The sequence below is a fragment of the Bubalus kerabau genome, chromosome 1 (genome assembly GCF_029407905.1).
Source record: "Bubalus kerabau isolate K-KA32 ecotype Philippines breed swamp buffalo chromosome 1, PCC_UOA_SB_1v2, whole genome shotgun sequence".
Lineage (NCBI taxonomy): Eukaryota > Metazoa > Chordata > Mammalia > Artiodactyla > Bovidae > Bubalus > Bubalus kerabau.
This window is the reverse complement of record NC_073624.1, coordinates 180997451-181023941: the sequence shown is the minus strand read 5'-3', so window position 1 is coordinate 181023941 and position 26491 is coordinate 180997451. Positions and strand designations below refer to the sequence as shown.

Below are 26491 nucleotides of genomic sequence, written 5' to 3'. Positions count from 1 at the left end.
TATTCTCTACCACGCATTGTTCCAAATGCTATATGTGGATTTTTTTTTTTTTTTGGCTGCACTGTATGGCATGTGGAGTCTTAGTTCCCCTGATCAGGGATGGAACCTGTGTCCCCTGTAGAGGAAGCGTGGAGTCTAAACCACTGGACCACCAGGGAAATCCCTCTTTTTTTTTTCCAAGCAGACGAATGGCTTTTTTTTTTTTTTCTTTCTCTTTAAAAGTGTCTGAATCTTTATGAAGTTTTATTTCCAGTGAGCATTAGAACCTTTTTTATCAGCCAAATGAATAACGCCTCTCCTGGCCAGGGCATTTGACACATCTATTAATAAAGGAGTGAGCAGAGCCCTCCTGGTGTGGATTTGGGGGTAGAGGTGGGGAAGTACTTGGAGAGAAGGGGGAGCAAGGGCCACCTGTGGGATTCAGGAAAGTTGGGTTATCACACTTCTACTATCGGCTGGCTCCCCGCTTCAGGAACACCTTTCCCTCTCTGGGCCTGTTTCCCCATCTGTAAAAAGAGGCAGTTTAAGTGAACAATCTAAAGGCTATGGATTTAAAGTTGGTTTTTATGTCAACTGATACAAGCGTCTTCATAGTAATGACGATGTAACAACAGAAAGAGCTAAAACTTATTGAATGCTTATTACTAGTGCTATTACTAAAAACGGTTAACATTTGAGTATCGAGTAATCATATTCATACCAATAAGAGCTAGTATTTCCTGAACACTGATCATAAGCCAGGCACTATTTAAAGCATTTTACAAGTATTAACTCATTTGCACTTTATATCTATGCTAGGAGGTAGGTACCTTTTTTTTTTTAATATAATTCGTTTATTCCACAAGGCATGTGCAACCTCAGTTCCCTGACCAGAGGTCGAACTCTCACCCACTGCAGTGGAAGCACAGAGTCTTAACCACTAGACCAGCAGGGAAGTCCCGGTAGGTACCGTTCTTATCCCCATTTTACAGATGAGGAAATGGAGGCCCAGAGAGGGGAAGTAACATGCTGAAAGTCACACAGCTGGCAAGCAATGGGGCAGCAGTGTGACTTCTTGGCTCAAGGACCCTTGCCCTTCACCACCAGGCTGTGTTCCCTTTCTATCCTTGTCATTCTGCCTCCTTCAATGATAGGAGGAGGTATAAATATGAGGATGATAACAACAGGAATATTAGTCATATTAATAGCACCAGTGGCCCATTGGTTCTTAATTATGGTGTGTGTCTGCTCAGTTGTGCCTGACTCTTTGTGACCTCAAGGACTGTGGCCTGCCAGGCTCCTCCATCCATGGAATTTTCCGGGCAAGAATACCGGCCAGGGTGCCACTTTCTTCTCCAGGTCTTAGTCATGGAGTCCTATGCTAGACTTTATTCCACCTAAATCCCCCCCCAGTGGCCTCTCCTTTCCCTGGGAGGACTCAAGATTCTACTGACCTATTATCGTCCCTTCAATTTCTTCCACTCTTTCCTTACCTTCCAAACTGCAAACTCGCCTCCTTCTGTTCTATCTTGGGGATTTTGCATATGTTGTTCGTAGCCTAGAACACTATTCCCTTTTGGGGAACAATGGTTTTTCAGAGGGCTGTTGTGGAGCTATGTGGAGAACTAATGCCATAATAACTAGGGGGCACTGTGAACATTTAGGAAATGAGAGGCAGGTATATAAACATCCTACCATGTGCAAGGCAGTCTCACTGGGGAAGAATTATTCTTTTTCCTTCACGACTTTCTAATGTCCCTCACACAGGTGAAAGATCTGCTTGTGATGATCTGAACCTTTAAGTTTTCTTTATTCACTTGTTTATTTGGCTGCCAGACCTTAGTTGAGGCACGTGGGATCTTTAGTTGTGGTATGTGAACTCTTAGTTGCAGCAAGTGGGATCTAGTTCCCCCACAAGGGAGCGAACCCAGGCCCCCTGCACTGGGAGCACAGAGTCTTAGCCACTGGACCCTGGACCACCAGGAGGTCCCTGAGCCTTGAGTTTTAACCTGTTTTACAGATCAGCATCAAGTATTTATTTTTTTTTTGCGGCCACACCGTGTGGCATGGGGGAATCTTAGTTCCCTGACCAGGGCTGGAACCTCTTCCCCCTGCAGTGGACATTCAGGTTCTCAATCACTGCCAGGGAAGTCCTGCTGCATTTTTAAATACTCATTGCATCTTCCTGGAATGCAAGTATTAGACAAACTGAAGGAAGAGTAGACTAAGTCACGCGGAACTTCACCATTTTGGAACATCTCAACACTGACGGTAACTCCCTCATGTCATTTGAATTGCTGGCACCCTGAGGCAGCTGGCATTTGCACCTATCGCATTCATGGTGATTCTGCCTGCATCAGAATTGCTTCACTCTGGGGGACTTCCCTGGCAGTCCAGTGGTTAAGAATCCACCTTCTAATGCAGGGGATGTGGGTTCCATCTCTGGTTGGGGAACTAAGATCCCACATGCCATGGGGCAACTAAGCTGGTGCGTGGCAACAACTGAACCCGAGCACTCTGGAGCCTGTGTGCCACAAGAGAGAAGCTGGCTAACTGCAATGGAAGATTCCCCCTCCACCATCATCCCTGCCCTGGCCACAGCCAAATAAATAAAAGATGGTGGTTAAGTCACTAAGTCGAGTCCAGTTGTTTTGGAACCCATGGACTGTAGTCCGTCAGGGTTCTCTGTCTATGGGATTTCCCAGGCAAGAATACTGGAGTGGGTTGCCATTTCCTTCTCCAGGGGATCTTCGCTATCCAGGGATCAAACCTGGGTCTCTTGCATTATAGGCAGATTCTTTATCAACCAAGCCACCAGGGAAGCCCAAATAAATAAATATTAAAAAAAGAAAAAGAATTGCTTCATTTGGTTCTCTAGGGTCTCATTATTCAAAGTGTGGTCTCCCAACCAGCACTGACTCCTTAGAAATGCAGAATCTCAGGCTGCATCTGAGACCTACTTATTTAGAATCTGTATTTTCACGAGATCCCTGGGGATTCTTGTACACATTTTGAGAAGTACTAGCGTAGTATACATGGAGTATAACAGAAGCGTTTAAATACATTATTAAAAACCAATATGGCGCTGATGTATGTAAATTAAATCATTATGCTATACTCCTTACACTTGTACCATTAAAGTAAAAGTGTTAGTGAATTCTCCAGGCAAGAATACTGGAGTGGGTTGCCATTCCCTTCTCCAGGGGATCTTCCTGACCCAGGGATCGAACTTGGGTCTCCCACGTTGCAGGTGAATTCTTTACCATCTGAGCCACCAGGGAAACCTAACACTTAAACCATGCTGCCTGGCAATTATATCTCAATAAAACCTGAGAAAAAGAATACCTAATGTAAAAAAGAAAAAACACAAAAACTTAGAAAAACTGTTTTTCTTTTTAAAAAAGAAACAACCAAGATGATGTCCTAGTGGCAGGTGATAGAAAAGAAGAGGATGATGATTAATAAAAGATCATTGGCTGTTTCAGCATTTAAGTTTTTGGGTTCCTCAACGTACAATCACTGTAGGATCTTCTAGGTAGTGTTACGGAATATTGTTATAAAAAAGAGGGTGTCGTTTCTGATTGGGTGAGGTTCTGGCTTGGGAGATGCCTCCAAAAGCCTTGAACCTTGCTCATCCTTCAATTCTGACCCAGAGTGGCTTTTTCAACAACCGTTCCCTGTCCCCCAACCCCCAGCAGAATAATGTAAGGTCAAAAAATGATTGACTCAGTAACAGCTGCTGCTGCTGCTGCTAAGTCGCTTCAGTCGTGTCCGACTCTGTGTGACCCATAGACGGCAGCCCACCAGGCTTCCCCGTCCCTGGGATTCTCCAGGCAAGAACATTGGAGTGGGTTGCCATTTCCTTCTCCAATGCATGAAAGTGAAAAAATAAAGTGAAGTCGCTCAGTCGTGTCCGACTCCTAGCGACTCCATGGACTGCAGCCCACCAGGCCCCTCCGTCCATGGGATTTTCCAGGCAAGAGTACTGGAGTGGGTTGCCATTGCCTTCTCCGCAGTAACAGCTAAAAGGATCTAAATTTCCCAAGCACTTACGTGTCGGTTGCTTTCAGGCCCTTTCCATCTACTACATCATTTAATTTCCAGAATGACTCAATTAATCCCACTATCTCCATTTTACAGATTGAGAAAACTGAGGTCCAGAGACGTGGAGTCCCTTGCCCAAGGCGACCCGCAAGCACATGCAAGAGCCATACCATTCTGGGGGAGAGTTTTTGTAGTTTCCCTGATACAAGGGTGTGACAGTTTGCAGCTTCTGGAGCCAGATGACCTGGGTTCAAGGCTACTTATTAGATGTGTGACTTTGAGCAAGTCAGCTGTTTCCCCATCTGTGAAATGGGCTATGGCAATGCCATCTATCTTTGCGGGTTGGCAAGAAGCTGATATGAGCGGCTCGGGAGGGTACCAGGTAGCTAGCTGATACTCCTTGGTTTTCATCGCTTCCACTTACTTTCTCCTGCGGTGCCTGCGCTCCTTGTCCTCCCTGCGCATGTCCGCGTCGTACGCGGGGGGAGGGCCATGCCGGTGCCGCCGCCTCCGCTCGCCGCCGCCTTCTGGGCCCTCGCTCTCGCCCTCGCCGCCCCGGGCCGGCCGGCTGCCCTCGCGGTGCCGGGACCTCCGATCGGCCTTGTCGTCCGGGCCCTCGTCGCCCGGCCTGCGGTGCGCCCGGTGTCGGCGGGGCTCTCCGTCGGCCCCGGTGCGCGGGGACCCGCTGCGGCTCTCGCGGCTGCCTGCCTGCCGGTGCGCGTGCCTCCGGTGCGGGTCGCCCACCTTGCCCCGCTCCGCCTCACCCTCCCAGAACCCCGGCTGCTCCAGGCCGCCCTCCCGGGCGTGGTGGTCCGACTCGCGACCGTAAGGCCCCTCCCGGCTCAGCTCGGCCTCCTGGCTGCCCGCCCAAGGCCTCCGGGTGTCCAGGCCCACGGAGCTGCTGGGGTCCCGGGCCCGGTCGTGGTAGCGGGCCTGTTTCCTGAGGAAGTCCTCGGCTCGCTGCTGCCCGAGGCGCTGGTCCACCGTGGGCTCGGCCGCCCGGCTCTTGTTGGTGTTGTTGTTACGGTTCTCCTGGGGGTCGACCACCAGCGGCCGGTCCAGGTGGGTCTTCATGTCGGGCCGCAGGTGGCGAGCGTAGGAGGCCTTCCAGCGCTCGTCTGGGTCCATCTCGTTGTAGAGCGCCTCCCGACTGGCCAGAAGATTCTGCTTCCTCATCTCGCTTGTCCGCTGCTCCCACACCGACTTGGCGGGCTTCTGGTTCTTCTGTTGTTCCTTCCTGTAAAGAAATTGTGCCGGGGTTATGGAACTGCTGGGCGTCGTGGCCTGCAAGGGCCACTCAGGCCAAGAGGAGTGTGGGCCCAGGTGGACATCTCAGCTCAGTAGGTATTTCCACTTTGGTGGATGTCTTGCTCCAAGTGGGCATTTTCACCCAGATACCTATGTCAGTGGGCATCTTGACCTAGGTAGGCATTTCTGCTCAGGCAGGTACCTTGGCCCAGACAGACATCTTGACCCAAGTGGGCATCTCTGCCCAGGTGGGTATAACGGCCTAGTGGGCATCTCCACCTGTGTCGGTACCTTGGCCCAGAAAGGCATGTTGACCTGGGTACAGGGGAGGTCTCTTGGCCCAGGTGGGATATATTGACTTGGCTGGGTATCTCCACCCAACTAGGTGTTTTAACATGTGTGGAAAACTCAACCTGGTTGGTCATCTCAGCCTTACAGGAGTCTCAGCCCAGGTGGGCATCTTGGTCCAGTAAGGTATCCTGGCCTGGCTAATGGGGGTCTCAGTCAGGTGTATGTTCATCGACTGACCTCTCTATTCCTCTTCAAGTTGTAGTACAGGGCCCCTGGGGGCGGTCCTGATGTTTAGAATACTCTTAATCTCTGAGACAGCCAATCATAATGAATATTGACCTGCAGCAGGTTCTGGAAACCCTTGCATAGGCACTTGGGAGTCTTGAGACAGTGTCTATCTATGGAGATGGTGAAAAACACCAGTGGGATTGTTGCTGGGGGTGCCAACTGAAGCCCTCGAACATTCAGATTTTTCCAGGCATTCTGTGTGTATCTATATTTGTATACAGACCATCACCTCCTATGGGCTTCCATGTCTGAGCATGTATCTCCCTGTGTTCTCCTTTCACAGCCACCTCCTTGCTTTCTGGGAAAAAAGCCCCCTCTACATTGTCCAGTGATGCACTGCCCCACAGTGTTGCAAAGTCCCGGGACTACCCAACAAAGGCACGATTCAGAATATCGGTGTATCAGTCTTCTTGCCTGGAGAATCCCAGGGATGGGGGAGCCTGTGGGCTGCCATCTATGGGGTCGCACAGAGTCAGACACGACTGAAGTGACTTAGCAGCAGCAGCAGCAGTGTTAATGAATCTTTCTTTAATCAAAACACCTTAACTCTCACCACCTGACCACCTCTGATCCACTAGCAAATTCTGTTCACTCTTACCTTCACGACCTGTCTAAAATTCAGCTATACCCATCACCTGCTCTGGCACCACCCTGGTCCATTCCTTATTATCCCTTTTGCAGGGAACAGTGCAGTCCTTTCCAACCTGGTCTCTTGCCCTTGCTCCCCTGATAGTACCTGGAGGGCACCTGAGTCCCTATTCCTCCTCAAGAACTGTCCATGTTTCTCCCCTGGCTCAGAACAAAATTTTCCATCTTCCCCACTGCCCAAAAGGCCCTACAGGATCTGTTCATCACCTGTCTGCCTGTACCTCCTGCCACTTCTCCACCCCCACTCACTCTACTTTAGTTACATGGACTTCTTTCCGGTACCCTAACCACACCGGCATGTTCCTGCCTCAGGGCCTTTGTACATGCTGTTCCCACTGCCTGAGATGAGCTCCTCCCTCACCTTCTTCAGGCTTTGTCACCTGAGACCACCCCTGACAATTCACTTACATCATAACGCTCACCACTCCTAGCCCTCCCTATACACCTCAACCTCTTTTTAATGCTGTATTTCCAGCAACAGTGTCTGGTACATAGTACGTGTTATTAACTATTTCTTGACTAAGTGGGTGGGGGGGCAGAAGTACTTTTTCCTAAGGCTCAACGCAGTTAGGGACTGCTCCCTGCCCCCAAGTCCTTGACTGGGCGGGTGCAGAGGCTGAGGAGCCCAGAGAGCATCTCAGACTTGGCGGCACTTACACAGCTATGGACATGCTGGCTGCAGACAGAGGACTCACTTCTGCCACCTCTTTGGCCTTCTGGAGGGCGAGTTTCTGGTTGGCAGCCTCTTCTTCTTCTTGTTCATCCTAAAAGGCACATAGGATCCCTGTTCACAAACTATGAACTGGGCCTTGGGGCCGCATCTCTGACCCTGCTGTTAACCAGGGGCATCATTTGAGATATTTACAAACAGGTCTGGCTTGGGTATCAACCCATCAGAGCTGAGGCCCCCTAATCGGAATGTATACTCATTGGTTACGTGTACGGCTATCCCCTTCATGTCCAGGCTTGATATCCAGCTCATTCTGAACCCTATTTTAACACACAGAAGAAAAGGAAAGGAAAAAGACTGCCTTCCTTTCCCACAATGGAGATTTTTCTGTAACTCTGTCTCAACGAGCTGGAAATTAATGCAAAGATTTTCCTCTCATTCTACTTCCTGGGTCATTTAAGCTCTCTGAACCAAGACTTTAAATAAAACACCAATAAGCCCCCACGTGCAGAAAAATCTGGCACCCACAGCCCATCCCATGCACTGCCAACAGCCTCCAGAAGGGGAATCAGGAGAGGAACTTAGATTCTCAGCCGGTTAGGTTCAGAGAGGAGGAGGATGGGGGAAGATGTTTTATAAAATACATACAGAAAAAGACGTTTTGGGGCTTTAAATCCTTCTTCAGCCTTCATGCAGGGCCTCATTCGTAAAACAGAAAAGCCAACAAAGAAAAAGCAAAGAAAAAGCAACGAGAAAGAAATGGCCAGAGACAAACCCGCCAATAAGCAAGATCATGCAGTGGCAGGGCACCTCCCCCACTGCACTGGGATCTCTGGGGCAAGAAGCAACCTTACCACCTCGGAAATGGTCAGATCAGGACACTCTGTGTCAGTGACAACACAGGGGTGGGACTCGACTGGCCACCCCGCTCTCCCAAGTCCACCCCTCTTTCTGGCATCACATCCAAGCATTTCTCAGAGCTGAGTCCCTGGACTACTTGCCTCGGATACACTGCAAATGCACAAATGCAGATTTCCAGGCCTCCTGAAGAACCTGGCCCAGGCCCCAGCATCTGCGTTTTCAACAAGTTCCCAGGTGAGTCTGAAACATGCTCGAGTTCAAGCCGTGCTGCATATGGTTAGAAGCACAAATTCTGGATCCGTCTGGATTCAAATAGCAGCCCCTCCACTTTCTGCTTACCTTGGACGAAGTCTTTCTTTGTACCTCACAATCTTCATCTAAAATTTCAACTCCTAGACTTCCCTACTTCATATTTCTCCTTAGCACTTATCACTAGCTGACAAGTTTCTTTCTCGTCTATCTCTTCTGCTAGAATATCAACGAAGGCAGAGATTTGTCTGTTTTATTCCTGGCTATTTCCCTGGCCCCTAGACCAGGCCCTGTTCACAGCAGGTGCTCAATAAATGCTTTTCAATGAATAACAAAGTCTGTAAAATGGGGCTCAGAGAATTTGCCTATGAGGTTTTCTGTGAGGGCTAAATGAGATAAAAACCTAACAACAAGGTCCTATGATGCAGCACAGGGAACTATAGTTAAAACCTTCTAATAAACTATAATAAAAATATGAAAAATAATCTATGTTTGTAACTGAATCACTTTGCTGTACACCAGAAACTAATACATTATAAATCAAATATACCTCAATCAAAAAAAATTAACCACATCAGGGGCTGAGTGGGGTCCCTGCCACATTTTAAATACCCAAGAAATGCTTGTGGAATAAACGAAGGGAAGAATGAGGGTCTGGATGACATTTCACAGGCGATGAGCTTTCTCCCTCTCTCTCCCTCTCTCCTTTCTCTCCCCACCCTCCTGGGGCACCCCCTCCCCCACGACAGCCCTTGAGGATGGGGTCTTGGAACCTAGATGAGCTCATGGTTGAAATCAGCCCCTGGAACAGTGACGCCAGTCAGCCCCATGGTGGCCAGGACTGTGGCCGTATGCTAGGGGGTGGCAGAGATTTCCGTTTTTCCTCCAGTCAGGGCTGGGCCTGGGAAACTCTCTCTCCCTCCTGCCATGGCTGGCAGATGGACGGTTGGCAAAGTCTTCTCAGTTCAGTTCAGTTCCCTGAATATGGCCTGTGTACCTTAAGGCGTGGGGGATGGGGCGGTGAAGCTGAGGCAGGTCCCAGGCCTGGCCCTCCTGAATGATTCTGCGTATGTTCTCTTAATGTGATAGGGCTGCAGGTGAAAGACTTGGGCTAGACCATGACCACCTCCTAACATGCCTTTGTTCCAGACAGCTTCCCCTCAAACTGCAAAAAGGTGCTCGGCTTCCCTTGTGCAGTGCAGTACCCATTTAACCCTTCCTAGCAGCCCTGCTCAGGGGCTATCCCAAGGGCGTAAGCTGTGTTCCTGAAAGCAATGTTGCCTTCTCTGTGCCTAGCTGAGGTGGACCTGAATCCCAGGGAGTACAGGGCTGCCCTAAGGGCATTTGGCATAAGATTTTGCCCAAATAATCCAATACCATGAATGAAAACTGGGCTGCTTCCTCACATGAACAGTTCATACCCTCACACCCCAAATTCCTTTCTGATTTCATTTACTGTGCTCTGCTCTTTGAGGGATCACACCTCTGCTCTTTCAGTTCCTAGCTATGTGGCAAGGTCCTGGCCTCTCTGGGCCCCAGTTTTCCCATCTGCAAAATGGGGATAACAGTTACTCCCTATCTCTTATGCTTTCTGGTGTCTGGCATATGAGAGGGGCCATCACATTTCCTTTGGTTGTTGTTAATTTTTATTTTGATCGTTACCTGCTCAGCTGGGGCTCAAATGAAAGTTGGCAGGGTGTGTGGGTAAAGAACTCAGGCTCTGGAACTTGCCAAGTCTGGGTTTGAATCCTAGCCTTCCCTTTCCCAGCTCTGTAAAATGAAGAGCTGTAGCTCTGGATCTCTGGTCATGCGAAGTGACTTACAAAGGCTCCTGTTATTGATCACTTCCTATATGCCCCAAATTATGCTGAGCTCCTGACATATATAGCATGATGCTTTAAATAATAGCAGCTGTTATCATCCCATCTGGGGTCGGTGATTCTGCCTTTCCGAACCTCAGTCCCCTCCTCTGCCAAAGGGAAATGACAGTTACGCCTGGAACCACGAGCATCATATAATTCTTTACTGCTGCCGCTCAGTGGTGAAGTCCGGCCAGCTCCCAAGCTCACGGGGACACACACTGAGCCTCAGAACCTTGTCTGGGTTACTCTCCATCTGTCCCCTCCTTCCGGGTTTAGGGTGCTGTCAGCGCCTGCTCGCCTGGAGGCTGCTGCATTCCTTGGAAGCCCCTCGACACTGCCCACTCCCTATAAACGGGCACTCTGGTGGAGTTTGCCATCTGCTTCCTGCAGCAACCCTGCTGCCTTAACCACCCCCACCTCCGCCCTCCTTTGCTGTAGAAGCCACTTGATGAGGGACAGTCTATTTTGGGGGTGGGGGAGGAGGTGCCTTTCTCCCTGGCACAGTGAAGCCGGGACAAAGGCTCTGACCCCAGCTCCTGTCCCCCCACCCCACCCTACCCCCCGGCTGGCAGGGTCCTGATCTGCCATGAGCAGGTGGTAACTTTGCACAGCAACATTCTCCCACCAACTCCACCTTGGTGAGCTCCTGGGCGTTGGCCAGATTATCCACCGCGATGGCCAAGAACACGTTCAGGAGGGTGTCTGCAAACGCTGGAGTCAGGGAAAGCACTGCCACATGAACCCTGATATCTGGGACTCCTGAACCCCTCCCTTGTGCTTGCCCTGCTCTCCCTGAGGCCCCGGGCTCATCCGCCCCCCAGAGGATACAGTTCCCGAAGAGCGTCAGCACGATGAAGTAGATGGAGAACACCATGCCGCCTTGCACGCCCCCCTGAGACTTGATGCCGTCATACATGACCTCGTTCCAGTCTTCGCCCGTCAGGATCTGAAAGGGGAGGGAGAAACACACAGCCAACCCCCCCTCAACCTTGGGCCCCTCAGAGATGCAGCTGTGGAGCCGGAACCTGGCGTGTGGGCCCTTTCTCGGCCCTTGTCTCTGGGTGGGGATGGTCTTGGCCGTTTGCGAGAGGAAAAGGCTGTCCTTGTATGGAGGAGCTCTCAGTGTGTTCTAGCAAAAAGTGACCCTGGAAGAGGAGTTTCAGATCTTTCTGGTTTTCTCTGATATGACAGGGAAATTTTGCTATAGGCTGAGTCGTATATGTTGAGGCTATAAACCCTCATGTGATGTTATTTGGAGATGGGAGGGAATTAGGATTAGCTGAAGACATGATGGTGGGGCCCTCATGAGGGGATTGTGCGCTCAGTCGTGTCCAACTCTTTGTGACCGCCATGGATGGGAGCCTGCCAGGTTCCTCTGTCCATGGGATTTTCCAGGCAAGAATACTGGAGTGGGTTGCCATGCCCTTCTCCAGGAGATCTTCCTGGCTCAGGGATAGAACATAGATATCCTGCACCGGCAGGCAGGTTCTTTACCACAAATGCCATAATGAGGGGATTAGTGCCTTTATAATAAAAGCAGAGAACTTGGTCTCTCTCTGCCTCTCTGTCTCCCTCTCTCCCCCTGCTGTGTGTGAGAGAAGTGACAAGGCGGTCATCTGCAGCCAGAAGAGAGTCCTCACCTGGAATCAACCCTGGATGCACCCTGATCTACCTCCAGCCTTCAGAACTGTGAGACGTAAATTTCTCTCGCTATATATCCACTGGTACTTCTGGACTGCTGTATCTGGGGGTGGAGATGGTGGTGGTACAGGTGATCAGAGGAAGCCTCAGGTAAAGAGACGCAAGTGCTGGCAAACAGATATGATGCTGATGTGCATGGGAAGGGCAAAAGGGATTTGTATGCAGGATCTACACGGTTGTTAAAAAAATATCCAGCTTCCCTCCTTTGCGTTATTTCCATGAAAGTGAAAAAAAGTGAGAGTGTTAGTTGCTCAGTCAAGTCCAGCGCTCTGCGACCTCATGGACTGTAGCCTGCCAGGTTCCTCTGTCCATGGAATTCTCCAGGCAAGAGTACTGGAGTGGGTTGCCATTCCCTTCTCCAGGGGATCTTCCTAACCCAGGGATCGAACCTGGGTCTCTCCTGCATTGCAGGCAGATTCTTTACCATCTGAGCCACCAGGGAAGCCCCATTATTTTCATGAGGATAAAGTAAATATGAAAGAACTCCAAAGATGTTAATCCATTAGGTAGGGCTTTGCAGTCTTGTTTGGGAACTTCCTCTTGTCCTGTGCACTGCAGGGTGTTAAGCAGCATCCTTGGGCTCTTCCCATTAGATACCAGTAACACCCCCACTCTCCACTTGCGACAACCCAAAAATGTTTCCAGATACTTCTAGGTGTCTTTGGGGGACAAAATCCCTCTTGAGCAACAAGCCCTGTGCTGAAGACATATGGGTGGTGATGACTAGTATCGATAATCATTGATGTAAAGGCTCAGAATTTCATGGATGGTTTCCCTTTCCAACCCCCTGTCTACAGGTCTCATTCAGAAGTTCCCCTTCCCCCAGGAGAAGAGAGGAGTGAAGTCACATTTTCCCATAAACTTTCTGTTCTCTAAAGAGACAGAACCCACATGGAACGGCTCTGGAAGTCCCAGCTTGGCCAGTTCTAAACCTTGGGGCATGTGCCTACATGGGTGCAGAAGTTGGTTTGGTGGGACCACCCACGGTCAATCTGTTTGCTTTGGAACACGGAATTGGGGTGTCTTCCAGTCACGGGGAAAAGGGTGTATTATCGATGTCTATTATTTTCTATATTCTGATGCTTTGACATATGGGAGGGGTCTTGCTGACCCTGGGGGGAGTCAGGACTAGCTAATTCTTAGAGTTAGTAAACAATTTGCCTGTGGGTATGGTTTAAAAAATGAAAACCAACCAATTCAGAGCCCACACTCCAAACCATCTCCACTACTGGGCTCTTACACTTAGGCCAATATTCTACTGTTGGAATTAGCCCAGGGTCAGGTTCCATACAACTCAAGACAGCTCCAGGACTTGCCGAAATTATTCCAACTAGCCAATCCTAAGCCTGATTACCCATTTCTTCCTGTGGAAGAGCCGCAATAAAGGCTCCTGCCCACATTTCCTGTCCCCCTCCTAATGAACGCTGGTGCTTCTCCATAGGGCCCTGCATTCATGGGACTGGGTGAAGGTTGTACCTGAAAAACTGTCATTATTGCTGCTGGAAAAGTGTCGAAGTTGGTAGGAGGAGTCCCTTCATCGAAATTAAACCTGTGGAGAGGGCACAAACATTTCACGTTGGTCCCACCCTAGGTGTGTGAGGGCTTGGCTCAGTATCTTGTTTCCAGGGCAACATCGCCAGCATCTCTGTTTCCCCTAGAAAGACATACTGAGTGGTACCCAGGGCCCTGCCCATCTGGGTGGGTGCACTGGGCATCATCCAGGCCATGAGGAAGGCAGACTGTGTGGTGCAGGTGGGCCTGGGTCTCTGGAGGCAGTGAGCAAGGTAAGGGTGGGAGGCCCTGGGCTGGACCCCAGGGAAGTAGAAGTCAAGAGAAGCTGCTGAGCACTTACTGGCCGCCGAAGAGTTGCATTCCCAGAAGGGCAAAGACGACAATGAACAGGAAAAGGAGGAACAACAGGCTGATGATGGATTTCATGGAGTTGAGAAGAGAGACGACCAGGTTCCTGAGAGATGCCCAGTACCTGCCAAGAGAGGCCAGGGTTGGGGTATTGGGGTCAGGCTGGGGCCAGGGTGGCAGTAGCTGAGCCCATCTCCCCAACATGGGAAGGAGGTGACCCCGCCCCGGCCCCCATCCCCACCTTGGGATGCCAGAGAACCCAAAGACTTACTTTGTGACTTTGAAAATACGCAATAACCTGAGGGCTCGTAACACACTGATTCCAAAGGATGTGCCGGGTTTTATGACGGCCCAGATGACCTCAAAGATACTCCCGATGATGACCTAGAACAGAGGATCCCGGTCTTGTGTCCATGCTCCTTGCAAATGTGCCTGGGTCTGGACCTTGCAGGAACCCAGTCCAACTCCCCCCACTCAAATGAAATCATAGCGAGTGTCTCACACGCCTCTTATCCCTTCTCTTTTTAAACTTATTAACATGAGTGCAAAGAATTCCTGAAACATAATTACAAAATGAATGCCCATGCAACCACCATCTGCGTTGAGAAACAGGGCATGTCAGCACCCTGAAAGCCTCTGGGGAACCCTAGACATAGCCACCACCCTGAATTTTATAATAACTATTTCCTTGCATTAAAAAAATTGAGGTGAAATTCACACAACAGAAAATAAACCAGAATGGTTCATTTAAAATAATGCACGATTCAGTGGCATTTAGCATGTTCACAGTGTATAACCATCACCCTTCTCTACTTTTGAAACATTTCCATCGCTCCCAAAGGAAACCCTGGACCCATGAGCAGTCACTCTCCAGCCCCCTCCTCCCAGCCCCTGGCAACCACTAATCTACTTTCTGACTCTGGAGATTTGCCTGTTCTGGATATAAATGGAATTATGTAATATGTGACCTTTTATGTCTGGCTTCTTTGACTTATGTTTTCGAGGTCTTTGCCTTAAAGTGTTCAAGGATCCTCTGAAATCCATATAGCTTGGTCTTGTCTGTCTGAACTTTCATGAGCAGAATCATGCTATATGGACTAGTTTTGCCACTGTCTGCCTCCTGTGCGATACCATGTGGCTGATGGGTGTGGCTACTGTTGGCTGCCTCTCGCTGGTACAGAGAATTGCATTATTTATATACAACTTATTTATCCACCCTACTGCAAAGGGAGATTTGGGTCATTTGGCTTGGGACTAGTGAAGCCGCTCAAGGCATTGTTGTATGTGTCTCTTAGGTGTCTGCATAAGTTTCTCTAGAGTGAATCCCCAGAAGTGGATTCTCCAGGTCATCCCTTACTTTCCTAAATGGGTCTGTAAATTTCCCCTCCCACTTGCAGTGGTTGGGGAGGGTTCTGAGAGCTCTGTATCCTCATCAAAGTTGGGGATTATCCTCTGATTCCTTTTGCACTCAGCAGGATCTGTCATACCCAGGCATGACCATACTTCTCTCTCTCCTGTGTCCCCAGGTATCAACCATTCTAAGCACATCAGCTGGGGAATGAACTCCTTAGAAACCAGAGCACTTACCCCACAATCAAAACAGTTGAAGGAAGAGTGGAAGTAAGGCCGCGTCCCAAGCCCGTACATTTTTATAAACATTTCGGACATAAAGAGTCCTAAGAAAATGAATTCTGCATAGTCTAGAAAGGGAAGAGGGGAAACAGAGAGGAGATTAGATTTGTGGAGGGAGCTTCCAGGTGGCTCTGATGTACATATTAAGTGAAACCTTGGCTGGTGGGTTCCTGGGTGCTTACTATGGTTTTTTAAAAATTAATTAAGAAAATTTAAATTTGAAGTATAGTTGTTTCAGGTATGGGCTTCCCAGGTCGCTCAGTGGTGAAGAATCTGCCTGCCAGTGTAGGAGATGCGAGTTCGATCCCTGGGTTGGGAAGATCCCCTGGAGAAGGAAATAGCAACCCACTCCAGTATTCTTGCCTGGAGAATCCTATGGACAGAGAAGCCTGGTGGAGTGTAGTCCATGGGGTTGCAAAGAGCTGGACATGACTGAGCAACTGTACACGCACGCTTATTCCAGGTATATATAATTGAATCAGCAAAGTGATACAGTTATACATACATATATATGTGTGTGTTTATAGATATTCTTTTCCATTATAGGATATTACAAGGTATTGAATATAGTTTCTTATGCTATACAGTAGAGCCTCATTGTTTATTTTATACATTTTCCTATGTTTTTAAAATGAACAAGCAACTATACTCCAATAAAAATTAATTAAAAAGAAACGAATGAATGAATGAACTAACTGGCTAATAACTAACTCTACAACTAACAAAGTATTATTACTAAGAATTATGTAATAATACATAAGAATTATGACTCAACTGCTTTTATATGCTTGAGCGCCAAAGGAATAATAGAAATATTAATGGAAATCGTAACAGTGTCCTATTTGTAATCCTTGTGTTAGGGACTTAGTTGGGAGTGCCAAAGGCAACCAATCTAAGGCATGGCTTTTCTCCCAACTAGGAAAACTCATTAGATGTCCCCTAGAAATCCTGTCTTGCTAATGTCTAAAAATCTTGATGTAAGACAAAGCCTTTTGTTTTTCGATGAGAATGCATAATGGTGAAAATTTTGCCTTGGGAAGAGGTAACTATGAGTATTTGTTCGCTCCAGCAAAGAAATGGTTAATAGCAACTCCTTTTCTGAGAGGGCTTTCTTGGTGGGGTAGGAAGATGAGTGGTCAGGAAGGGCATGAGCAGTCACCTTTCAAAGGGGAAGGAGAGGTAAGGAGAGATTCTGAGAGGAAGAAAGCATATAGAAATTGAAGACAGAGGCCTCAAACTTCTAAGAATTCCATTCTGGTCACATAGCTAGCTCTGTTTGAAGGTGAAGAGTATTTGTTATATCACTCATATCACTCTTTTTTAAAATGGTATAAGACTTTTTTCTAGTTCTTTGTGATTTTATTCTATTGGCTGTGCCATGCAGCTTGTGGGACTTTAGTTCCCTGACCAGGGACTGAACCTGGGCCCTCAGCAGTCAAACTGCTGAGTTCTAACCACTGGACCACCAGGGAATTCCACAGTATATCATTCTTAAATCAACTTTAATAAATTTATTTATTTATTGGGCTGTATTGGGTTTTAGTTGCAGCACATGGGATCTAGGTCCCTGACTGCCTGCATTGGGAGTGCCAAGTCCTAGCCACTGGACCACCAAGGAAGTCTCTATATCCTTCTTTTAAGAGGTGATTTGAACTGACTGTCAAGGTCTTTCCCGCTCATTCCTGATTATTGAACTTTCCCTTAGTTTTAGGACCCCAAGGAGCTTTCAGTGTCTGAGGGAAACTCCAGGGTCTCCAGAGCCCCCAAGACTGAAACGTCAGTGAGAAAATCTGTCTGTAACACCTGATGCATTCCAAAAGCCCCCAGAAGAAATTCGGGGAGGACGTAAGAATTTCCAAGATGCTTGTTCCCCAGTTACCATGGAATCATGAGAGGTGGTGATGCACAAGACCTGAGAGAATTACTGACCTCTAAGCACTGGTGGATCTGGAAGAAGTTTCAGGGTCATCAAATCCAATTTCTCCCAAGTATAGAAGAGAAATGTGAGACTCAGAGAAATGACTACACTTCATTGATTACAAGACACATATTTTTGTTCATGTTTTAACATCTCCAAAACTGGGGTGTAATTTAAAATCAGCCTGCCCTAGTTTAGATGGTAGCATTGTTTCATTTCTTAGTGGCACATAAAATAAAAATAAAAGAGTGCCATATAATTGAAGAGGTGGCTCAGTGGTAAAGAATCTGCCTGCCAAGCAGGAGACCTAAGTTCAATCCCTGGGTTTGGAAGATCTCCTGGAGAAGGAAATGGCAACCCAATCCACTGTTCTTTTTTTAAAAAAATCATTTATTTATTTGGCTGTGCTGGGTCTTAGTTATGATGTGTGGGGGCTTCTCTCTAGTTGTGCAGCATGGGCTTATTTGCCCTATGGCACGTGGGATCTTAGATCCCTGACCAGGGATGGAACCTGTGTCCCTTGCATTGGAAGGCGGATTCTTAACCACTGGACCACCAGGGAAGCCCCCACTCCATTGTTCTTGCCTGGGAAATGCCAAGGACTGAGGTACCTGGCGGGGTATAATCCACGGGTCGCAAAGAGTCGGACACATCTAGCAACTAAACGGCAGCAGCAATAATTGAAGATGTCTTCATTTGATGGATAAAGGTAATAATTTGTCCAAGGTCACATGGAGAGTTGGGGGCAGAGCAGGCACTGAGAACCCAGGGTACCTGATGAGCATGGCAGGGATGCACCATCAGATATAGCTTGGGTTCAAATCCTGGCTACATCATTAACTAGCTGTGTGACTCTGGGCAAGTTACTTAACCTCTCTGTGTCACAGTTTTCTCAACTGGAAATTGATAATTAAAGGACGTTTATAGACAGAAAGGCCCCAGGCAGGCAGGAAGTCTCAACCCCCTGTTCCCGAACCAGGACAGACAGAGCAAGGTGATTAGTGGGGAGAATATGGGAGATTAAAAATAGGCTATCCGAGGAGGTTAAGACAAAAAGTAAATAGTTCTCATTTGTAAGAGACTCCAGGGGGACCAAATGCAATTACTAAGGCTGGAACTAGGTCAGGGCTCTCGGAAGGAGAACTGGCCCCTGGGGAGTGTCCTGGGGGGGTGGTGAGCCAACGTGACTGGGAACAATAAGGGTTACAAGGAGACAATGACCTGGACCAGACACCCAGGCCTCATGAGGCTGAAGACTTGATTTCTCCAGTGGTTGCGTGGGTTAATTCTGAACCAGGTCAGAAGGGCAGACAATCTACAGACCTAATTCAGACAAGCCAAAAGATGCAGGAGGAGGGCAACCAGCAGGCAAAAAGGTTTTGGGGAGTCCTCACTTGGGGCCCATACGCCAGAGCCAAGGCATCCAATTGCCTTCCTCACTTTCCAGCCACTACCCTTGTTGAATTCTCAGAGCTCTTTACTTTTTAAGCCCTGCTCATAGATCTCCCCTCCTTTCCTGCTTCTCCCCCAACGTGGTCAACAATTTTGATACTGCTGCTGCTAAGTCGCTCCAGTCGTGTCCGACTCTGTGCGACCCCATAGACGGCAGCCCACCAGGCCACCCCGCCCCCGGGATTCTCCAGGCAAGAACACTGGAGTGGGTTGCCATTTCCTTCTCCAACGCATGAAAATGAAAAGTGAAAGTGAAGTCGCTCAGTCGTGTCCGACTCTTTGAGACCCCATGGACTTCAGCCTATCAGGCTCCTCCGTCCATGGGATTTTCCAGGCAAGAGTACTGGAGTGGGTTGCCATTTTGATACTATCTCATGTTAATTCCTGAAATTTGGGAACAGGCCCAGAAGGGCAAAGTCTTGGAAATCCTGGTTTTCACTGCAGGAGCAAGATGTTCTCACAGTTGTTGGAGGCTGTCGTCTAGGAATGAATCCGAGACATAAGGAAGTCAAAAAGAACAGGAGAGGAAAGGGGAAAGAAGCAGAAGGTTTGAAAGAAAAGAGACGAAGCAGAGAGAAATGAGAAGAAAAGATGAGTACAACATACAGGTTACTTTTTTGTCTCTAATGCACCTTCATCTCTCAACCATAAATTTGATTCCCAGGGATGCACCTAGAAATCATATGTATGTTTCTGTCTCTGGCTGTCTTGCAGTCTGACCCTCTCTGTCTTTATTTCAATGCACCTCTATGTGCCTTTCTTAGAAAGTGATCATGTGTCTGATGGCCCAAATTCCAGCTTCCAGCTCTCAGGCGCCCCCTCCCCCAAATTGGGCTCTGTCACTGAGGCAGCAGGAACTTCAGCCCCATCTCCAGTTATAAACGGGGCCCAAGTGAAAGGGGAAAGAGGGAACACATACTGCCAAAGAAAGAGAACTAGAGAAAGGGTGTGAGGAAGGGATCACGGAGCTGGTGGGGTGGGGCCAGGTGGTACTCACAGAGGAAGTCGGAGAGCCACTCGGGCTGGTTGTAGTGAACGATAGCGACACACAGCGTGTTGAGGGCTACCAGACTGAGCACAGTCCAGTAGAAGGCCTGAGTTTTGACCATGCGGCGGATGTAGAAACGCATCCTCCTCTCCTTTTTGTGAAAAAAAGTTGAGTTCTCCAGCTTGGCACTTTTAATGCTGGCTCGGGCGAAGGGAGACCCTGCCAGGGAAAGGATGGAGAATGTCAGGGTGTTCCTGCAGAGGAAATTAACCGATGTGTGGCCCAGGCACGGAGTTTGGCCAGGGAACCCATTAGCTTCCCAAGCAGGCAAGCCCCCGGGAACCATTATGACTCATGGGCTTAGCTTTCCAGAGATGGGACTTATGAGAAGGTGATGTCCCTGAAAATAACAGTGCTAGAAATAACCAATGAGTGCTCAGGATGTGGTGGTAGGGGGTTTCCTTGGTCGTTCAGGAGTAAAGAAACTATCTGTAATGAAGGTAGATGTGGGTTCAATCCCTGGGTTGGGAGGGCATGGCGACCCACTCCAGTATTCTTGCCAGGAAAATGCCTTAGACAGAGAAGCCTGGTGGACTAGAGCCCATGGGGTTGCAAAGAGTCAGAAATGACTGAAGTGACTGAGCATGGCATGGCATGGCTCAGAATGGGGAGGCTTATGGCTCTCCATTGCTGGAGTCATCGTTCTGTATTTCCCTCTCCTGGCACTGTCTGATCACTCTAGGGGTCATGCTACAGGGTGGGATGAGGCTGGAACCTCTGCTCAGGACTCCCAGTGCAGACGCAGGCGGCAGAGCTGAACACACCGTTCTTGGAAAGCCTCCAGGAGGAGGTATGGCTAGGATCCTAGTTTATCATGGACATTTCACTTTAAAAATAATCACCAAAGAATGAGCCAGCTGTGCCCTCTGCTCACATATATTTTTGCTCTTAAGCATTTATAAGGCACCTACTATGCCAGGCTCTGTCCCAGGTGTTCAGGATACATGTTATCAGAGTCCTGCACTCCTGGGATGGATACTCCAGTGTGGGAGCCAGAGAGCAAACATAATATACTAAGTAGGACTTCCCTGGTCGTCCAGTGGTTAAGAATCTGCCTGCCAGTGCAGGGGACTTGAGTTCAATACCTGGTCCGGGAATATTCCACATGCTGCATAGCAACTAAGCCCATGTGCCACAACTACCGAAGCCCGTGTACCCTAGAGCCCACCTGCTGCAATTGCTGAAGCCTGTGCTCTGCAACAACAGACGTCACCACAATGAGAAGCCCCCAAACCAAATGAAGAGTAGCCCCTGCTCGCCATAACTAGAGAAAGCCCATGTGCAACTCAAACATAAATAAATAAAAATAATAAATTAATAGTGTGATGGAAGGTGCAAAGTGCTTTGGAAAAAAGAGAAAGCAGAGTCAAATAAGGGGACCTGGAGCCCTAGGAGGGCCCACTCGAGCTGCAGCATTAAACCAAGGGGTTAAGGTGAAGGAGTTGGCCTGAGTCACCTTAGTATCTTAGGCAGAGGAAAGAAACAGCAAGTGGAAAGGCCCTGAGGTGGGAATATGCCTGCCTGACGTATTTGGGGAACAGCATAAAGAGAACAGTATGGCTGGAGTGAAGTGGTTCAGGTGAGAAAAAGGAGGAGGTGAGGGCAGGGGGGTGGGTCTCGGCAGGTTCTGAAGGGCCTTGGGGGCTGCAGGGACAACTGGGGCTTTTGTTTTGAGTGAGGCGGGAGGTATGGAGGCAAGAGGGGCGTGACTTGACTTAGGGGTTCAGACGTCCTCTGGCTGCTGTGGAACAGACCGTGGAAGGCAAGGGAGGAGCCGAGTGGGGATGACTGCTCCAGTCCAGACAGATGATGACCAGGGCTGGACTCCATGGCAGCTGAGAAGAAGGCAGGCTGGGCCGATGTGGGGTGTATTATTAGTTTCAATTTTATCTATTATTGTTTATTTTTGGCTGTGCTGGGTCTTCACTGCTGCTCAGGCTTCCTCTAGCTGCAGTGAGTTGGGGGGTTACTCCTCATTGTGGTGTGTGGGCTTCTCTTGCTGTGGAGCACAGGCTCAATAGCTGTGCCACACAGGCTTTGTTGCTCCAAGGCATGAGGGATCTTCCTGGACCAGGGATCGAACCCATGTTCCCTGCATTGGCAGGTGGGCTCTTTAACCCACTGAGCCACCTGGAAAGCCCTGGGGTATTATTATTTAAGGTATATTTCAACAATTGTTGATGGACCAAGCGTGGGTGGAAGAGAGGGAGAAGCCAAGGTTTTTGGTCTGAGAGCCCCAGGAGGGACAAAGCTGTCATCCACTGAGAATGGACAGGTTTGTGGGGGAGGTTCAGGGCTCAGCTTCACATAGATTGATTTTGTGTTCTAAACTATCTCCTCTTGAAAATCTTCCATTGCATTCATTCGTTTATTCTTCTTCATTGGTGGATTCATTCTTTCATTTATTCATCAGTGTGCTCATTCATTCACCCATTTGCTCACTCATGGGTATGTGTGTCACACATTCATTCATTTATTCTTTTATCATTTATTCATTCATTAGTGCACTCATTCATTTCTGTGTGTTTTTTTTTAATTTATCTATTTATTTTTAAAATTTGCCATACCATGCCACATGTGGAATCTTAGTTCCCTGACCAGGAATCGAACCCGTGGCCTCTGCATTGGAAATGCAGAGTCTTAACCACTGTACTACCACGGGAAGCTCCCATCCATTCATTTCTTCTTTCATCATTTACTCACACATCCGTCCATCCATCCATTCATTCATTTGTTCATTTGCACATTAATCCATGAAGCACTGTCCATCAACCTCACACCAGCCAAACCCAGAAAACATCTCTCAGAATGCCACTGCCTATTAGCAAAATTCTAAACGCAGGTTGTGAGTTGGCATCCCAGGGGCCATACTGGTTCATCTGAGACTTGTGAAGGTTGAAAGTATTGGTCTGCATTTAAAAACTGGGCGATTTTCCATACAAATATGGAGTTCAGCTTCTCATGAATGAAAATAACAGCTGACATTTATCGAACATTTAACAGGCACTGCGGGGGATGCAGTTTACACAGTAAGCGCCTCATCACAACCTTAGGAAGTAGGGACCATCACTAACCTCCTTGTACACCCTAAGGAAACAGAGGCTGAGGGGAGTCCAGCAATTGACTAAGAAGCTTCAGGTCAGTTCAGAGCCTGTTGCACTCTGGCCTGCGGCCACCACACTGCACTCACTCCTGGAACCTGTGGCCGTGAGCAAGCAACCACATGCCTGCCCAGCAGCAGCTGGCCAGGCTTGGTGGCTGGACTCTCCCTTCATGTCCATCACTTGTCTGATCCCATGGGCATTGGGAACCCCAAGGTGGCTCTTCACAGCCTTTCCCAGTTGAGACATTTCTGGTTCTTTTGGCTCCCAAAGATGTGCACAGACCCACAGGCATCCACAAGGTTTGGCAATCACATGGGGCAGGAGGTCCCTGACCTTCTCCTGGAGCCACGTGAAAGCTCAGCTCCATCACCAACCACAGAGTGACCTCGGGCAGATGACCTTGGGCAAGTTACCATGCGTCTTGGGACTCCAGTGCCTCCCACCTCACCAAGCCATTGGGAAAAATCAATGAGTTAATGCACCCTAACAGGAATTTCCCTGGTGGTCCAGTGGCTAAGACTCTGTGCTCCAAATGCAGGAGCCTGGGTTTGATCCCTGGTCAGGGAACTAGATACCACACGCCACAACTGAGAGTTCACATGCCTCTGCTAAAAGATCCTGCACAGGGCAACTAAGACCTGGTGCTGCCAAACGAACAGATAGGTAAATAAATATTTAAAAACTAACCCCAAGACAACGCTGCACGCATGCTCAGCCGCTAAGTCCTGTCCGACTCTTTGTGACCCCCATGGACTACAGCCTGCCAGGCTCCTCTGTCCATGGAATTTCCCAGGCAAGAATACTGGAGTAGGTTGCTATTTTCTTCTCCAGGGGATCTTCCTGACCCGGGGATTGACCTCGCGTCTCCTGCTTGGCAGGAGGATTCTTTACTACTGAGCTACCTGGGAAGCCCCAACATGATGCTGGCACATGCTTATTGGACATAAAGTCTTTTTCTACAACTGCAAGAGCGAAAATCAAGACTGTTCACATGCCAACTCATGGAGGAAGTCTCTCCTCATCACAGGGCCTGGAGACACATCCCATAATAGGCATCCCACGCATCAAGAAAGGAGAGGAAGGTGACTATTAATTGAACCCCTATTCTGTGCCAGGCCCTGTGCCAGCTCTGTGCTGTCTCCTCTATTTGCTGCATTTATACTCCCCCTGATCCATGCTCCCTTTGTCAATACCCACCCCCCCCTTTTTTTTTCTGGCCGCACCTCGAGGCATGCAGAATCTTGGTTCCCTGACCAGGGATTGAACTTGTGCCCTGAGATGGAAGCATAGAGTCTTAACCACTGGACCACCAGAAAAGTCCCCTTTTTCTGTACACTCTTGTCTCTACTTTTCCTCCATGGTCTGAAAATTTGCAGGCAATCCTTAGTTTTTAAAAATAATTTTAATAAATTATTTTATGAAACACCATATATCTCAGATGTCAATTTCAATGTGGAATCAATAGAGAAATCTGTTAAAAAGATATTTTATATTCTTTTTTTTTTGGTACCAAGTATTCCAAATCTTTACATTGTTCAGTCACTAAGTCGTGTCTAACTCTTTGCGATCTCATGGACTGCAGCACGCCAGGTTCCTCCGTCCTTAACTGTCTCTTGGAGTTTGCTCAGATTCATGTCTGTTGAGTTCAGTGATGCTATCTAACCATCTTATCGTCTGCCGATCCCTTTTCTTTTTGCCTTCAATCTTTGCCAGCATCAGGGTCTTTTCCAATGAGTCAGCTCTTTGGATCAGGTGGCCAAAGTATTGGAGCTAAAGTATTTCAAATCTAATGTGTGAGTATGGAATACATTTCATTCAGATCAGCTGCATTCAAAGAGCCAAAAGTCAGAGGTGGCCAGTCTTAGTCTAGAATGTTTCACAGTGAGGATAGCAGGAGGCCACCACTAAGGCTTAGTTTCAGGATTTTTGGCAATTTATATGCCCTTCAAATTCTTGGTGAATTGAAATAGGTGCTTCCCAAGTTGTGGGTTGAACTGTCCATTCATGAGATGTGTTGATGGCTTCCCTGGTAGCTCAGAGGGAAAGAATCTACCTGCCAGTGCTGGAGACACAGGCTTGGTCCTTGGTCTGGGAAGATCCGACATGCTGTGGAGCAACGAAGTCCATGCGGCACAACTGTTGAGCCTGCGCTCTAGAGTCCATGTGCCACGACTACTGAAGCCCTCATGCTCTAGAGCCTGTGGTCCACAGTCAGAGAAGCCACTGCATTGAGAAGCCCTCACACTGCAACTAGAAAGAAGCCCCCATTTGCCACAACAAGAGAATAGCCCTCGCGGCAACGAAGACCCAGCACAGCTAAAAAACAAAAGAGAGGGACCGAGTAAGGGTTGAAATCCGACCCCCGGTAGGGTCTTTGCAGATGCCATCTAATTAAGATGAAGTCAGATCTGATTGGAATGGGCCTTAATCCAACGACTGGTATTCTTATAAGAGTAGAAGAGACATGGGGACAAGCAGGAAAGGACCATGTGATGACAGAATCAGAACCTGGAACGAGGTGAGCGAAAGCCAAAGGGAGCCCAGGACTGCCGACAACACCAGAAGCTAAAAGACAAGCATGGGGGCAGATTGTCCCCAAAGTCCTCAGAGGCAGCACAGCCCTTGCCAACATCTTGATCTCCGTTTGGACTTCTGGTCCCCAGAATTGTGAGAGAACACATTTCTGTTGTTTTAGGCCACCCAGCTTGTGATACTTTGGGACAGCTGCCCTAGCGAATGAATACAGCCCACGCGGAACTTCTGTCCTTAAAATCACCTAAAGCGAATCTGATTTTCCTAAAGTACTGGTGGCGTGATGGCCAATTCCATTTGTGGTTCAGCTTTTCCTAGTGATGCCATGAGGTCCATATTTCCCGTTAGCTGATGAACGCTACATGAGATCTTTTTTTTTTTTTTTTTTTTGCCTGCACTTGGTTTTCACTGCGGCACACAGGCTTCTCTAGGTGCAGCACTCAGGTTAGTTGCCTGGTGGCATTGGGATCTTAGTTCCCTGATCAGGCATTGAACCCGTGTCCCCTGCGTTGGAATGCAGATTCTTAACCACTGGACCACCAGGGAAGTCCCTATATGAGACCGTTTTGTGATATGTTTATCAACTGACAGCATGGTAGAATCATCAATTACAAGAAATAGAGGAAAACAAAAGAATGGGAAAGACTAGAGATCTCGTCAAGAAAATTAGAGATACCAAGGGAATATTTCAAGCAAAGATGGGCACAAGAAAGGACAGAAACGGTATGGACCTAACAAAAGCAGAAGATATTAAGAAGAGGTGGCAAGAGTACACAGAACTATACAAAAAAGATCTTAAAGACAGCATTTACTGGGCAAAATAATATGAGGGAAAAATGCCACATGTGCCTGCCTGACTTTGAAACACGTTATTATTTTACAGAGATAAATAAAGGTGAAGGTGTCTCCTTGCCAGAACCCTGGAATTTTGGAGGTCTTTTTCAAGATTATTTACGAAGTCTCTGCCAGCATAGGAACCCCTTCCTGTGGGTTTTTGAGCTACCAGGTAAGGGAGCTGGCTTTGCCTGTAGCAAACCTTGTCCTGGGAGACTAAGCCACTGGCCTGTGTTTTAAACCTCTTGACAAAGTTGAAAGTTAACCTGC

The 26491-nt window shown here is 48.3% G+C and overlaps 1 protein-coding gene and 1 non-coding gene across 2 annotated transcripts in view; both read right to left on the bottom strand.

Moving 5' to 3' along the window:
- Positions 1–26491, bottom strand: part of CACNA1A (calcium voltage-gated channel subunit alpha1 A) — a 206774-nt gene that overhangs the window by 78368 nt on the left and 101915 nt on the right. Inside the window, exons 10-18 of the mRNA XM_055539160.1 lie at positions 19701–19910; positions 15289–15401; positions 13973–14085; positions 13694–13825; positions 13318–13390; positions 10969–11086; positions 10775–10842; positions 7156–7262; positions 4448–5260 (exon numbers count right to left, since the gene is read on the bottom strand). Coding sequence (XP_055395135.1) covers positions 4448–5260; positions 7156–7262; positions 10775–10842; positions 10969–11086; positions 13318–13390; positions 13694–13825; positions 13973–14085; positions 15289–15401; positions 19701–19910 — 1747 coding nt within the window. The remainder of the gene's footprint in view (positions 1–4447; positions 5261–7155; positions 7263–10774; positions 10843–10968; positions 11087–13317; positions 13391–13693; positions 13826–13972; positions 14086–15288; positions 15402–19700; positions 19911–26491) is intronic.
- Positions 16733–16805, bottom strand: TRNAQ-UUG (transfer RNA glutamine (anticodon UUG)). The gene has a single exon. It is a non-coding gene; the product is annotated as a tRNA-Gln (tRNA).